The 17447-nt window shown below is 28.4% G+C and overlaps 1 protein-coding gene across 1 annotated transcript; it reads left to right on the top strand.

The window, feature by feature from the left end:
- The first annotated feature begins 14102 nt into the window (after positions 1–14102).
- Positions 14103–15083, top strand: LOC108826142 (ethylene-responsive transcription factor ERF026). The gene has a single exon (XM_018599521.2). The coding sequence runs from the start codon at positions 14103–14105 to the stop codon at positions 14838–14840; it is 738 nt and encodes a 245-aa protein (XP_018455023.1). The 3' UTR covers positions 14841–15083.
- The last annotated feature ends 2364 nt before the right edge of the window (positions 15084–17447 follow it).

Below are 17447 nucleotides of genomic sequence, written 5' to 3' on the forward strand. Positions count from 1 at the left end.
ATATTTTATTTATCTTTGTGATATTAGCTATTCACGAATTTACAATGCCAAAATTATGAATTTTATACTGGAAACATCTTACCAAAGAAATGAAATTAAAAAAAAAATATATATATATATATATATATATATTAATTTCGGTGACAAAATTTATAACAAACACATTGGTCCCCTTCAACATCGCACTAGAAACAATTTATTTCATCTTATTTCACGATTGAGTATTTTGGAAATATATTTCAATTTCAAAGATATTGTAAACAAGAGATTTTCATTTTTGAAGTATCATCATTTTCATTATAAATATTTTTAAATAATTAGTATTATATATTACATTTAAATTTTGTATTGTTTCCCCTGCGACGGCAGGGGTCCATATCCTAGTAATAATAATAACAATAACACGATTCTTAGTATTCCGTATTATTTCCTTATTATAAAAAGCAAACTCACTTTTTGTTTTTGCTGACATCATCATTTTTTTATAGGAAAATAAAATTTTAATCTAATGGTGTATATTGTTCTTAATCTACAATCTAATGGTCATGATCTTATTTAGAATCCTGAGTATGATGTCATTTTATTTAAACAAAAGAGGTGTTCTTTTTTTTTTTGTCACACAACAAAAGAGGTGTTCATTCGTTGAAAGATTGTATCTTTTCACAAACTTAATCATTAAAACCCTTTCATTGATTTTTTTCAATATTGAAAGGTTGTACATTCTTATTAGTCTAACCATTGAGCCCTTTCATAATAGAAACTTTTCGAAATTAATTTATTTTAAAAAGATATGTTTATTTTTTTGAAGAGTTGTATCTTTTGAGAAGTCCTTTTAAATAAATAAAAATAAAAATTATTTAAGCAAAACACATCATCATTTTTACAGGAAAAATAATTTATTTTATCTAATGGTGGATATTGTTCTTTATCTATAATTTAATGGTCATGATTCTAACTAATTTTAAAGGGTGTGAATTCCATTTAAGTTGAAAGGTCATGTGTTCATTTTTAAAAAAAAAAATCCATCTTCGTGTGTTTTTAATAAGTAACCGTTAAGAGTATATACTTTAAAAGTTTTGTCTTTTTATTTAAAATAACTATTTATATTGACCAATTATGTTGAAAGGTTATGAATCATTTTTAAAGGTTGTGACTATTCATATAAGTATCTTTTCAAAATTATTATATTTAAATTGGAAGGATATAATTATTTATATTAAAAAGTTGTGATTATTCATATACATATCATTTCAAAAAAAGAATCTTTCAAACTGAAAAGATGCGACTATTCAAACAGAATTTTGAATATCTATAAATAGCTTACATCCATGAAAAAAAGTCCTGCGCAATTATTGGTTAATTAATAGGAATTCCAATTAATTTGTAAGAGTTGTGTCTTTTCAAAAAATAATTGAGAATAGTTTTGTTTTCCAACATGCAACTATTGGAAAAGTTAAAAAATAGTTAAAAATATCTCAAAAAGTATCTTTCTACATATTTTTAACATCTTAATAAATGTATTTATTAGTTTTAAGAGTTGTGTCTTTTCATAAAAATGAGATTATGTTTGTCCAACATGCAACTATAAAAATGTTATTAAAAGTAGTTAAATCTTAATCAATAAGTGTTTTCCTACAATTATCAGACCCAATGTATTATTATTATGTTAGTTTAGAATTTGTTTAAATGTCTAAAATGTGTTCTTTTTATCCTAACAATGTGTTTCTTCATCCTAAAAATTTTTTGGGTTTAAAAATGTACAAATATGTGTCATTCACCCTGATAATTGTTAAGCGAATCTTTCCAATCATTTAAGTGAATCATTGCAATTATGGAACAGCTATAACTGTTTAAATGAACCATTGCAACTGTTGGTGAATGTAATTTTCAGGGATGAATCATTGCAATTTTTGGTGATTGTAATATTTGGTGATAAATCATCTTAATTTTTATATAGTTTTAACAAACCATTACAACTTTTAGTCTTCTATATAAAGAGCTGTCGACATTGAGAACTACAATCGCAAATAAAATATAAAACACATTAAAACACATTAAATCAATATCACTTAGACTACATAAAAAGAATACTTTATGATTTCTATGAAGAAAGATATAGATCCTGGACATTAATTTAGTTTTGTTCTAATTTAACCCTAATATTTTCTTTAAAAAAAAAAGAGATAGTAATCTTGATCCACCAACTGACTTTTGGTACTCAACTTTTATTTGTTTTCACATCGCAACCGTCACAAAAATCAACCGCATGCATATATCATTTATGCATGCACACATTAGTATCAAGCATTGATGACTTCAACTCCCCCGACGATTCTGAAAGCTAATCGACACCAACTTTCTCAACCGCTATCTTCGCCTTCCGGCAAATTTTTTGTTGTTCTTTGAATTCACACATTACTTTCTCATCCATTCATTCCAATTCATAGGGCGTCTTTTTGTTTCTCATTGTCTCCGGCGGTGACAATAACAATACTTGGTCTGCTATAGTCATCGGCATTGTTACACGTACTTTATGGCGTGACTCGTGAGTCCTATCTCCCTTCAGGAGTGTTTCTTTCCGGCATATAAGAATCGAATTTCACGGTGCTTTTGTGTTGGTGTCTTTCCGTCGCCCTTGAGGTGCCGTTGTTGTACTCTACTGGATTGTTCCAGCGAGTCCATGGTCTCTGAATGTTACGTTACGATGGCATCTTCGATCACCATGGCCAGATGATTTAAATGGTGTGTTGCGTATTTCTGATGTACAGATTCAATATTTACTTCGATTCAGTAGGACTGATAGAAGAAGTGGTTACTAGGTCTTACGGTTAATGGAAATTACGTGTCTTAAGGACAAGATAAAGGAAGCTTCATTCCCATGGAGATATGATCAAACAAACCGGTAACAGTTTGACGGCAAGAAGAAAAGATGTAATGAAAGATAAAAGAAGCACTGTTTATGTGGAGATATTACTTGACAAAGGCAGCCATGGAGTTCGTTGTTCGAGAAGAAGATATCACTAGGAAGCAATGAACAATGACTGAGTATCAACCAAACAACTTGGACAAATCAATATCAGCCGTGATAAATACCTCTACAACATAGTCTACGGCAGCACAATGTTCATTAATGTTGGTGGGTTTGACCAAGAGTGAATGGAAGTCATTTTATTATGAAATGTTTCTTCTGCAGTCATAATAATCCCGAAATCTCATGGCACGGACTGCTTGCCGTATCCACCATTTAAAATTACATTCGGAAGACATTGGGTTTTAAGATGAGATTTGCAAAAAGAAGGTTCAGCTATGAAATGCTGCATTCAAATCTCATTAGAAGAGGATCAAATACGAAGTTGGACAATAACTGATTTTGTGATTGGTTTGCGAGTAAGACTACTCCTTGGAATTTGGAAAGCATTGTATGTAAAAATATGTACTTCTGTAGTTTTGTATTTTGTCTCTGTAATCACTTTTTGTAATTAATGAAAATATTTGCCGGAAAAAAAAATCAAGCATTGATGACTTTTCATACTAACAACTTACGAAACGTCAAGCTTAAACGCAGAATCTATAATATTCTATCTCACGCATGCACATGTCACTAAAATTCTTGAATGTACAAAGAATATTATTCGTTCGTGAAACATGTAACATACGTTTACCAAAACTACAATCGTTTACATGTTCACACTTATATTGACATGTTTCTATAAACTTTGAAGGTTATTAACTTTTATAAAATGACATTATGGAAATATATTTATGATTGATAATAAAATTGATAGTTCTTATATACATTTATTAAAAATAGATAAAGGGTGGCAAAAAGCAATAAAAACATTATTTTGACATATACCAGATTAATTATATTTTATTTATCTTTGTGATATTAGCTATTCACGAATTTACAATGCCAAAATTATGAATTTTATACTGGAAACATCTTACCAAAGAAATGAAATTTAAAAAATATATATATATATATATATATATATATTAATTTCGGTGACAAAATTTATAACAAACACATTGGTCCCCTTCAACATCGCACTAGAAACAATTTATTTCATCTTATTTCACGATTGAGTATTTTGGAAATATATTTCAATTTCAAAGATATTGTAAACAAGAGATTTTCATTTTTGAAGTATCATCATTTTCACTATAAATATTTTTAAATAATTAGTATTATATATTACATTTAAATTTTGTATTGTTTCCCCTGCAACGGCAGGGGTCTATATCCTAGTATGCACAATCGTAATATAAAAATGTAACATAAGTCGCCGAACTCCATGTAACAATGTAACATACTATATCCTCCCTATTACAATAGAAAATGATGTTTATAACTTTATTTAACATAAATTCTAATAACTGTAGGATATCTCCGCTGTAGGATAAGTTCCGAGCTATACTCGGCGCTGGTGAATCGGCTCTCGGACTTCGCAAACCCATTTGTCGCCTTTCCTACGCCGCACTCCTCGGTAGACTGGATGACGTGTTTTTTTGAAAATTCTCCGTTCTGCACGCTTCTTAGGCTTCATCTCCGCCAAGACATTGTCGTCGTTTTCCATCTCTGGTCTGGTCCCGATGAAGTAGAGTAAAATGTTTTTATCTATGAAACAAAACCAGAAAATATCAAAAAGTTGACGGGTTTCGAGTTAAAAAATATTATTAGAAACAGAGTAAAAGGTAAGTTGCTCAAAGAAAGAAAACAGAGCAAAAGGTAAAATAAAGAGAGCTAAAACAGAAATTCATCAAAGTTTTGATGAATTTACATTATAAGTTTTTTTCTCGGGAACTATCTTGCTTGTTGCTTCGTCAAAAAAAAAACTATCTTGCTTGTTATCGAAATATGAACTGAAACTGAGCTTCATTTCACTTTAAAGATAGCTACGAACAGAGTAAACTGCAAATAAAATCAAACTAAAACAGAGCATAATGTAAAACAAAAACGAAAAATAAAATATAAAATACAAACGACATAAAAATCGTCGGTTTACTAATTACTACAATCGAATCTGTATTTACCAAAAACGAACTGAAAATGAAGGCTTTGTGTTCTCTTGAACTTGCCCTGTTTCCGTAGCTGAAGAAAAGAGTGAAGTGAGAAAGATATAAATATATAGGCTACTATTGCAGTTTCAGGACCCTTTTGGACGACATGTACGCGCGTAAGATATGTATAGATTTCTCCTTTTTAAAGATCCATGCATGCTGGCAATAACGGTGTTAAATGGTGATATGTATAATCCTTATTATTTACCTACTTATCACTTACGTAACTATATCTTTATATTCAAGGATTTCATTGAATCTGTATGATGGAAAGACGACCTTATTATATATTATTACTAGTCAATCGGTTACAAATTTTTATTTTTGTAACACTATAAAAGTTGTTTTTCTTGATAAAGGGTTAATTTTTTTTTTTTTGATAAAGGGTTAAATGTTATGTATAATCCTTGTAACCTTTTTTTTTGATAAAGGGATAAACTGTTATGTATATATGATATATCCCTTTAAATATTGGAGAGAAGATAGTCAAGCCTCTTTCATATTTTCGATGTGGGATTTCTCTCAACACTCTCCTTTAAGATAATAATGCATATAATTATTAATTTTGCAGAATTCTTTATATTTTGTTCGGAAACAATATTTTCCTAATAATTTCGGTGGAATTGAGCCTTTTTAAAACCATCAATTAAATGGATGATATGGCCACTGTCCAGGCCAAATTAATGAGTTATGGTATTAGGTAGGGGTGGGCGTTCGGGTACCCGTTCGGGTTCGGATCGGGTATTTCGGATTTTCGGGTATTTCGGTATAGGAGTATAATACCCGTTCGGGTATTTCTTTACTTCGGGTCGGGTTCGGGTATTTTTAGTTCGGGTTCGGATATTTCGGGTCGGGTTTTCGGATATTTATATTTTGGAAAAAAATATTAAAATTTTCATTTCTCAAGTTTTTTTGTATTTAAAAAATATAAATTTCACTTAACTGATTTTTTTTTATTTTCTGACAATCGAATGATTAATAAATTTGAAGATAACATTTTACAAATAAAAGATAATAAATTGATTATTATTTTTAAATTTTGGATGTAACTTTTGTTAATGCATGAAATAAAAATCTTGACATGCATTTTAAGTGAGTAAAAATTTCACCTTTTTCCAATTATATGTAAATTATCTAATTTTGAACTATGTGCATAATAAAAATAAACATTTTGAATAAAATTAAAGAAGTAAACTAGGAATATATACCTAAGTATACATATGTTCGGTTATCTTCGGATATCCATTCGGGTTCGGGTATTACCCGTTCGGGTTCGGATATCCAATCTCTCCTAATTCAATACCCGTTCGGGTATTTTGCTACTTCGGTTCGGTTTCGGTTCGGGTTTTTTCGGTCGGGTTCGGGTACGGGTTCGGGTATCGGGTAAAATGCCCACCCCTAGTATTAGGTCCGTTCTGATACCATAATAAGTTTCATGAGCTTCTAACTTAAAACCATTTGACAGTAAACGAATTAACTGATAACCCATAGAAGATTCAGTTTTACTGAAATTGTTAGAAAAAAAATTAAAAAAACATTGTTTCGGAAAGGATTTGATGGATTATGCGATATTAATGGTTATATACACCATTATTTCGAAGGAGAGTATTGGAAAGAAGATCATACATCGGAAATATGAAAAGAACTGGAGTAATATATAAGTGATTTGGACCTATCCACTAATCGCTAATTAGTTTTAAGTTGAAACTTATCATTAAAGTTCAATATATTGTAATTCTAATGTTATTAGCACATGATTTTTATTAGCTGAGCTATAGATTGAAAATGTGTGAGAAATTGTATATAACTTTGAAACAAACTACTCCCTCCGTTTCAAATTATATGTCGTTCTAGAGCAAAATTTTTGTTTCAAAATAAGTGTCGTTTACGGTTTTCAATGCAAAATTTATTGAAAATATTCTCTATTCTATTTTTATATTGGTTGATGTGTATTGGTAATAGTATTTTTATTTTGGAAATATGTAAAATTAAATGTTTTCTTAATCTGTGTGCAAATACTTAGAACGACATATAATATGAAACGGAGGGAGTATTTTATATCTTTAAATTTTATGATAAAAAAAAAAACAAACCACCTCCAGATTTTATTGTCTTAAAATTTTGAGATGGGTAAATATTAATTATCACATAAATACGCATGAATAAATATTTATCCTTTTTCATCAAGTATATATCAATTATATTTACATAAAAATAATCATTCACCAGATAATAAGTATCAAACAATATAATAAAAGTTTAAAACGTGTCTTGACAGGAAAAAAACTTGAAAAATGTGGTCAGTTTTAGAGGAAACCGTTATTCATATATTCTTTTCCTGACAAGTGGAAACATTTAGGGCAGTTATTTTTTTATTGTAAAATGTTTTTAGTGGGATATTGTTTGGGTGAACTTTAAGCACATGTTTCTATTCCACTAAGGAAACTATAGGTGAATAACACGTGGGTTTCCGTTTGGATAACATTTTCACTTGGCTCTCTTCTAGTTTACACTAAAGTGGACTGGATCTAAGTTTCACTCAAATACATCCGATCAGTATGACATAATTTTTTAAGAAAAAAAACTAAAATATCACTAAACCAAGTTTTTGTAAATTTTTGTCACAAAAATAACATCACAAAAAAGAAAATGACTAAAAAAAGTTTTATTAAAAAGTAAATATGCATTTATAACCATTGGATTAATTAATTTAAGAGTTAGTGTTTAGAGTTAAAGAGTGGAGTTTTAGGAATATGTTCAAATATTTAAAAATAAAAAATAAATATTAAAGTTTTCAAAACAAAATGTGTTATTTTGATCATTTTATTTTTTGAGTGTTATTTTTGTGACAAAAAATTTAAAAGTGATATTTGAAAGAATTGTCCTTTTTTCAATTCATTTACTTTTGAAAAAAAATCTTTTACTTGTCATTTTCACTTAAGAAAAAAGATTCTACACAAACAAAAATTAACTGGAAAAGTACAAAAAAAACATATTCCTTCTACTTTATTTGTACTCTAGTTTACTCGAGTTTACTCTGTATATTACCAACCATACCCTAAATATTATTATTTACCCAATTCTGAAACTACTTAATTGTATACCTAAACCATAAAATATTGATATTTTATTTTTTATTAACTGATATTTTTAAAAGAGTAAATCACTACTTATACCTTGGCACATGTTGTGTGAGTTTCTAAAAGGATTTCAAAAAGTCAGAGAATAAACCTGCATCTCAAATTTTTAATTACCTTTTTTTATTAGTATAATATTTCTTAGATAGTCTACATAAATTTGGATAAGATTGCTACTAGTTCAGGGATTATATTAAAATTACATTTTATCTCTTTAATATTTTTTTATCATTGTAGAATCTACAAAATTATTTCACAAAGATAAATTACAAATATTTTATAACTCAAAGCATATTTCATCATATATAAAATTAAATAAATTTTAATATTTAAGATTATGATAAATACAAGATGTTTTAATAACATAGAAATAGCCAACAAAGCCAATATTACCATAAAAATATACAAAATAAAAGTTTAAAATTAAAAGAAGATAGAATCATATCAGCACATAAATAAAAATAAATTAAAATATTAAAAATTCTAATATTCATGTAAATGTGAACTTAAATCACTAAAATCATCAAAATATTATCCATACAAATTGTTGCAATTGAAATTTTTTGTTCTTTAATTAATTTTTTGTTTCTTATTCATATTGAATAAAGTCAAAATTAATATTATGAATGATATAGTCTAATTTTTTAAGAATATTTTATTTTTCTCAAGCAATATTTTAAGGACTAATTATTTATTTAGTTTTGCATTTATGATTTATCTATTTAATAAATTTTCTCCTGCATATGTACTTTTGTAAGAAACCAAGGAGTTAGTGAAATTTAATGTGATATGTAATGTAGCATAGATGGAGTAGAGTAAAAATCGATTAATCATGTATTTTTTAAATGTCACCACCAATCAAAGATGGGATCTGTGTAAGATTCTTTCTAACCCTGAAGTGTTTCCAAAATAATTACATGTTCCGAAGACTTCCAAAAATTATGACTTCAATTAATTTCTGTGAATGATGTGGTGTATTTGAAAGAATAGAAATGATAAGGTATAAGAACAAAAATGGAAACCCATAAGAGATTTTATGTGTCGCAGAAAATGAAGAAGCTTTATGTGCTGAGGCACAACTTAATGATTTACCAATTTCAGGGGAAAAGTATGATTCTCAATTGTGCCAAGATATTAAAGATATATATGAGATTGTGTTATGTGGATGGAGTTTGGAGGGGAAAGGATTTGTTTAGAGGTCGAGGAAAAATTTCCAGCATACGAGGCTCCTCTGACAATATTATGGGAGACATGAAATCCAACAAAGCCTATTATCTTTGCATGACGAATGTGAAGTTTTATTGGATTATGGAGTACATAAAAATCTTAAAGTTCTCTAGTCGCAACAGATTTTTTTTAACTGGTGATGATGGTGCCTATACTAACAGTATGACATGATTTCACTTCTTACATGAATGAATTTCAACGATGTGTCCTAACTTCACAATTCAACATATTCCTAGAGAAAATAACATAATAGTGGGAAAGCTTTCATGAGTTACTGGAAGCGTATCTTCTACTATGATTTATGCTGAGTAGAAGAGTAGTCATTTTTTGACGAAAAAAAAAAAAGAAAAGAAAAAGAATTGTTCACGTAATAAAACTAAAATATCAATATATGATTTATTATATTTGACAATATTTCTTTTGAGGTTTGCTTTTTGATCCAATAGAATCTTTGATAAATTTCATCCACTTATTAATAGCTCAGAGTTTTACGGAAGAGAGAGTTGACAATGGACAAAAATTCGTCCCCAATTCTTGGGGATGACACATACCAAGGTACGCACTGATGGAGGGGTTAACCGGAAGAACCAGCGTCTCAGAAGAACATGTCGGCGGTATGAACCCTGCATTTAAGGATGTTTTGAATATAGCGAACTAGTGTCTGTCACAGAGGCCCGCCTTTCAGTTCAGATCTTGTCTTTGGTGGGAGGCTGAGGATTGTAAAGTTGAACACCAGGGGTATGAGTTTACCTTGATAATGCGCAAGATGCTCTTGGTCTTATTGTTTTCGTTGACAATGAGAAGTCATAGAAAAAAGGTGCATTCTTAGTCGTTGTTTTAATCAACCACAAGCTTAAAACTGTCTTAATTCCATAAATTATTTTAAACATGAAAATAACATTCTCCTGTCTCTCATTTTAAAGTGAAAATCATATTTTTCGTCACTTATTTTTTTTGTCAACAGTTTTCGTCATTCAAAATGAAATAGTTCTCAGTTTTTTCTACAAAAAATTATCTACATCTATACATCCTGATTGACCATACAAAACACTGAATCAAGAATAAACAATACTGCTGAAAATACCCGCACCAAACAGAAGCACAAACAAAAAACATTTCAAAAACAAATCTCACGCAATAACCAAACACTTTAGTTTCATATTAGATTTTGATATGCGGTTTCAAAATACAGATTTCTTTTTGTTTATAAAATTTCTTTAATTTTTTACACTTTTTTATTTTAGTTTAGTTTTCTAGAGGTAAGTTTTAAATTTTAATAAAAATTATAATCACCATTCTATATAGATTATCCTAATTTTAATATTGAAAAAAATGGATGAAAATAATTTAATAAAATGTCATTTTTGGTTTTCTTACATGTGTATACTTTTAGATCTCAGTATTAAATTTGTAAATTAAAGTGAAAGAGTTAATTTAAGATTTTAATATCTATATTTTAGATTTGTGAAGATTAGATTTTTATAAAAAAATTAAAATATAGTTGTTCTATTAACTAACATATACTATAATGCAATATCATAATTGTAAGAAATAATACTAAAATATTTTATTGATTTATAATATTTCTGTTTTACAGAATAACACATGTTCAGATAAAAAAATATTTGTGTTTATAATATTATATAGTTCAATTTTTATATAAACATAACTATGAAGTAATCACAGATAAAAAAAACAGTATAATTCGTTTATTTTGTGAGTCTTGCATTTCTTTTAGTTTGTTTTTTAATAAACTAGGACTAAAACAAAGTGATACATATTTTAACATGTATGGCACTTCACAAACAAATTAATAAAAATGAGTTTATGTATTTGTTAAACTGTCTCATATTTGGTAAATATATTATATGATTAATAAAATAATGTATTAAACTTTATAATCATAAATTATCAATTGTAAATCGTTCCACTATACGGTAAAACTATGTGTTTTGTCCGCAGATGCGGGCATACTAATTTTACAAATAATTATAAGTAAATATATTATAGGTTTAAAAACTATAATAATTGTTCATTTGTTCAAATAATTTAATAATAAATTAGACATTAAACTTTTATGATAATTTATTTCATCATAATATAAATACTCTTTACTGAATAAAATATACTTGAAAATATTCATGCGCTTAAAATATTTAGTATTTAATTAAATATCAAACTGTTTATATATGATAAAAAGTTTATCACAATAGAAATATTTTTATTGCACAAAATAATTTGAAAGATAATGATATATGTATTTAAATTATATTTGCTAATGCAGATTAATTGTATTATACATATATGTAAATCATATACGTTATTTTAGGTACATATTATTATTAAGAGATAACAATATATGTATTTAAATTATTTATAAATAAAATATATAATTAATAATAATAAATATCTGTAATTTATTTAGGATAACAACAACTTGTATGAGAGGTTAGAGCCAAAAAAATTCACAATCATGATTAGTTCCGACTGCCATCGAGATTTCAACTCAATCTGCAGCACCCAAAGCACCATCACCATCATTAGACTTCAGCATACTCCAATGGTACCATGACAGGAGCCAACGGACAGCCAAAAATATAACGAACCCCACTATGATAAATAACACTATACGATCGAACTATCATGCCGAACAATCATACATAATGAATAAGAAAGTAGACAAACAGGAGTAGCACATGAAATTGCAGATTGTATCGCCTAAATGTACTCCTAATCACCATCAAATAAACTCCAAACATAACATGTCTCCTTATGCATACGATATAAAATTCTACCAAGTGTCCTGATATCATGAAAACATAAAGGACCCCTAACTATATCCAACAAAATCATAAGAAAATAAAGTTCACCAACAGAAAATGACATGCGCGGTTGCGATTACACACTTTACAATCCGTTTACAGCATGGTGATTTAGCATCCTACCGCCTTTTTGAATCAAACTCAGTTTGAGTAAATAACTCGCCTCAAAATATTCGATTACAGCTCATCCAGATCCAAATTTATCATCTTCTTCAAATACTCAAAACAACACTACGTAATACGAACCTTACTTAGATGAGATCAAAGTTGATATAAGATAATGGTTTATAATACGAACCTTAGCCTTTCACAACCCCTTAACCTGAGTAATTTTAAACAGAACCAAATATCAATCTTAAGAAACTTAATCATGATGAATAGTAATACAAAGCAAACAAAATACCAGATCAAAAACGAAAATTGTGATAACATAGTCGAAAGAAAAACATATTAAAAAGTGGTAAAACTCTTTGATATCCCTAGAAGAAGAAAAATCTAATAAAAATAAAAAAAAATCTAGAAAAAATCTAATAATTCATTAAGTGTATAAACGATATAATATATAGATATATAATTCATTAAGGGTATAAACGATATTAAGCGCTCTAACTTTTAACGTGAGAGCTCGAAAGCGAAAAATCACTTCGCAAATAATAGTATAATAATAAATAATATAATTATTTTAAAAATTTAAATATTTTAGTAAATATAAATCAATTTTTAGTATCTAAATGTTTTTTTAAATAATGTTTAAAATTATAACTAATTATTGTTGACTTAATATTTGTTTTAAAATATTTTAATTAATTAAAGTATATTGTAAATTCTTTGAATTTTTGTTATTTTCTTTATATATACTTTGATTTTATTTTATAATTTAAAATTGAATTAATTTATTAAGTTAGTTAATATATTAAGTTAATTAACTATTGAGAATTTTTTTAGGATAGTCTGTTTTAGTTTTTTTTTCACAAAAAATCCTCAAATGAAGAAAATGACCAGAAAATATTTCATTAAAGGGAAAATATGCATTTATGCCTATAGGGTTAATCAATATAGAATTATTGTTTAGAGTTAAGGACGAGGGTTTTGGAGGTGTGTTCATTTTTTTTAAACTAAATAAATCTAAAAAAATTCCAAATAAAATTTGAGAAATAGTATCAGAAAGCATTTTCGAATTTCAAAAAGAAAATTTAAAAACAAATTTTGAAATTTGTTTTCATAAAAGTTCAATTTTGAAAATATATAATTCGAAACTAAAATTTTAATTGTTATTTTTATATTTATATTTATATAATTATAAAGTAAGGGGTAGAAGATTTTTTTAATTCTTTAGTGAAAACTTTTTGATCATTTTTCTCATTGGAAGCTCTTTTAGTGACAAAAATTTAGAAAATAGACTGTTTGACGTAATTTCCTGTAACTATATATATTGTTTATTTAATTTATTATTTAATAATGGAAAATATGTATACATATAGTATATGCCCGATATTATAAATTTTAATTGTTTATATAAGTGGAAATTAAATTAAATTAATAATAACTATGAAATTATTTAGATAATTATAATGCTCTAAATATATTTTTAAAATGTATATTTATATCTTTTAAGAAGATACAGTAAGATTTTATTAGAGTCTATTCTTAGAAAAGTCTATATGAATATTTTTAATTTATTTATTTTAAAATATTAAAATAATCTGTTAAATTGTGAAAATGATTAAGTTGTTAGAAAATATATTATTATGCATAACTAATATAAAAAGTGAAATTTGATAATATCACAGTACACTGATTTCTTACATATATCTCTCTCTGTACGCATTATAGATGACTTTTTTTTTGTTCAAAAATGACCAACCCCAATAATGCTTTCACTGAACCTAAAGCTATAAGCCAAGCTTCTTCATCGTCAGTTACTATTGTCTCAGCTCGCACGTGCGGTGTCAGTCTCTCTAGCTCTGCCACGTGTGAAAAATCTTGTCCACTTACTACTATCACTACTGCTACTGTTTCCTTTGCGGCTGCTACTTCTACAAGTGGTAGTGATAATGATACATTAATGGACACTGACTCCGGATCGACCTCTCGCCGGAAAAAACATCCGGTTTACCGGGGGATCCGTTGCCGGAGCGGAAAATGGGTCTCCGAGATCCGAGAGCCTAAGAAGACAACACGTGTTTGGCTCGGGACTTATTCGACGCCTGAGATGGCTGCCGCTGCCTATGACGTGGCGGCTTTAGCTCTTAAAGGCGGAAACGTGGTCTTAAATTTCCCTGAGTCCATCGGGAGTTACCCTCTTCCGGTTTCATCTTCGGCAGATCATATCCGAAAGGCTGCGGCTAAGGCGGCTGCTACGGTTGGTGCTGCGGCTGCTGCTATGAAGGAGGGTGAAAAGAAGGAAGAGACATATTGCGACGGGGCGGGATCTTCAGCTACTGAGTTTGTGGATGAAGAAGAGCTACTGAACATGCCTGGTTTGCTAGAGGATATGGCCAAGGGGATGATGGTGGCTCCGCCGTGGATGGGATGTCCTCCATCCGATGATTCTCCGGGGGACTCCGACGGAGAGAGCTTGTGGAGTTATTGATTTGTGTTGAAATCTGTTTGATTTTGTGTTGAATGCTTTGTTTACTTCCTTCTTTGCGAATCAATTGTATGTCTTGTTGAATAATAAATCGTATGTTTCCCACTTTTATGATTCAGGAAGACAAATTCCTCTCAACAGTTTTAATTAGTCACATTTGTGAGTTTGGAGTGTTCTTGAATTAGGGCTCTGGGGCGTTCTTGAATTTTGGAATTAGGGTTTTTCTTAGTTGTTTTTTCTTTTCTTTTAATCTTAGTTTATCTTAGCCATTTTCTCTTATGGTTGTTCTTTATGTGTTTGATATTATGAACACTTTCATGAATAGTTTTCAGTTTGTTTAAAAGAATTGAAATGAATTTCATCTAACTAATCTCCTGACAGTAGTTGGAGAAAAGAGAATCTGGTAAAACTGGGGTAGATCCCGCAGTGAAGATATTGAGCTAGAAATCAAGTTTGGAGCATAATTCTGATGCAAGTGAAGCTTCACTGTACCAGTGATAATTAATTATCCTATATGAATAGATTCTTAATTTTATTTTTTTGTTCAAAAAGAATTCCTTATATTGTTTTTCTTAGAAAACTACATATCCATTGATGAATCAATGTAAATAAAAAGCAAAATTCTTATTTTCTTTTTGGAAAGCAAGACAATAATCTGGAGACACTTTCTGTGGGAAATGTTTAGCATTTAGCTACGCTTGAAGTAGTTAATTTGGTTTTCCTTTCCTTCAGTATATATGTTTGTGTTGTAATTGTTACGTTGTCATATATATACTCCATATCCACTGTGCGGGTTACTTAATATCGATTAGGGAAGAATATATTAACCAAATAGGTTATTAGCATTGTGACATTTTTGTTGGTAACCACTATGATCTCAAGATGAGAATTCGTATCTTTTTTTTTTGAGAAAACATAATTTGTATCTTTTTTTGAACTTTACTCGTTTGTATTGTGTCATTGGCTAAATTGAAATATGCCAGTGTGTATGTAACTGTGTATGAAATGCTGACAAAACGCATAATGTTCTGGGAAAGAAAATAGTTTAATTCCTGAATGACAAAGAATACATGTATGCATCAGTTGAATCATACTGAGTAGCATGGATTTCTAAGATGCAATCACACACACACACACACACACACACACACACACACACACACACACACACACACACACACACACACACACATATATATATATATAGCTTGATAAAAGAAAAACAATTAAAGAAAATGCGAAATTGTGTAAGAAGTCTTGAATGACAAAAATTATATGTATGCATCAGTTAAATCATACTATAGTTTCATGATGTAAAAATGTATTTAATTCAACATTTGACTATGGATGTCAGAAGTCTCAACATTTGACTCTGATGGTGAACCACCGTACACAGTCAGTTTTATTTGTTTCTTCATCTCTAATCCTTGGCAAAGCAACATGACATGTCCTATTAATTCCACCAAAGAGAAACGCATATTAAATTAAGAGAAGTTAGAAATGTGGCATTCTGTTATCTGTAAGAAAATGTGGCCTTTTTCTTAATCATCTTTCAACTTTTATTTATATTGGTAAAAAGTTAGTTGTTAGTATAATTTTAATGCTCCTAGGGTTTTTAAAAATGGTAAAAAGGTAAGGACAAGATTCAATCAATACTATTAAAAAAAGATCATATGATCAGTTGAGAAATGTTATGTCCAATTATTCATCTATTCTATTAATAATAACTAACTTCTTGTGTTTAATTAAAATGTTGTATAACCACTTTCTACTTAATTTTCATATTATGCACGATTCATTACTCCTTTAGAAACTGTCGACTAGAGAATTCTTTTTTCTTTTATATGAAAATATTGTGTATGTGGAACAATTTAAAAATATATGTTTGTTTTATGTGTGAAAAGTCATATATGTATCAAAGGTGGGATTTCTGATAAATAAAATCAATGGGATTTTTGATAAATAAAATCAAACATAATTCAAAAACATTTATTTAACCAAACAAATCTGTTTTGTTTTTCAACTTATAGTTCAAAAACTTAATTAATAACCACCAAATTTGTAACTGCACCAATATTCTTATTTATTCAAACAAAAATCTACGCGAACATGACCCATTGATATAAGTTTTCCTAACTATTATTTTCCTTTATTTAAGATAAAATTAAGGATTCTAATTAATTAGAATAAATTTTGATATTTAACATAATATGATTACAAAGAAAATACAAATATGATTAAAAAAATACAAAAACTAAAAATTTAATTTTGAAAAATATAAAACAAAAATATTTAGATAAAATCAGGTTGGGTCAGAATATAGTTGGTATGTTAGTGGCCACATTTTTGTTCTTAGATAAAATCATTAAGTATTAAAATATATCTTCTTTTCATTTGGTTAACTATATAGAAAGTCAATTCGCTTGTTTCTTCTGATTTAACATTTGTACTATGTTTTGTGTTATTTTTTTCTCTGTTTTTTCCCCTTGTGTGATCATCGCTGATACACGTCGCTGAGTCATCAATTTAACTTTTGTAAACAATTCCCTTAATTCTATCTAATGTTGGTCAAAATAATTTGATTAATTAGAGATATGTAATATTGATGGA

This window comes from Raphanus sativus, chromosome 9, assembly GCF_000801105.2.
Source record: "Raphanus sativus cultivar WK10039 chromosome 9, ASM80110v3, whole genome shotgun sequence".
Classification (NCBI taxonomy): Eukaryota; Viridiplantae; Streptophyta; class Magnoliopsida; order Brassicales; family Brassicaceae; genus Raphanus; species Raphanus sativus.

What these genes read in the sequence shown, in the direction of transcription:
- LOC108826142 (XM_018599521.2), top strand. Translation starts at nt 14,103, where the DNA reads ATGACCAACCCCAATAATGCTTTCACTGAACCTAAAGCTATAAGCCAA.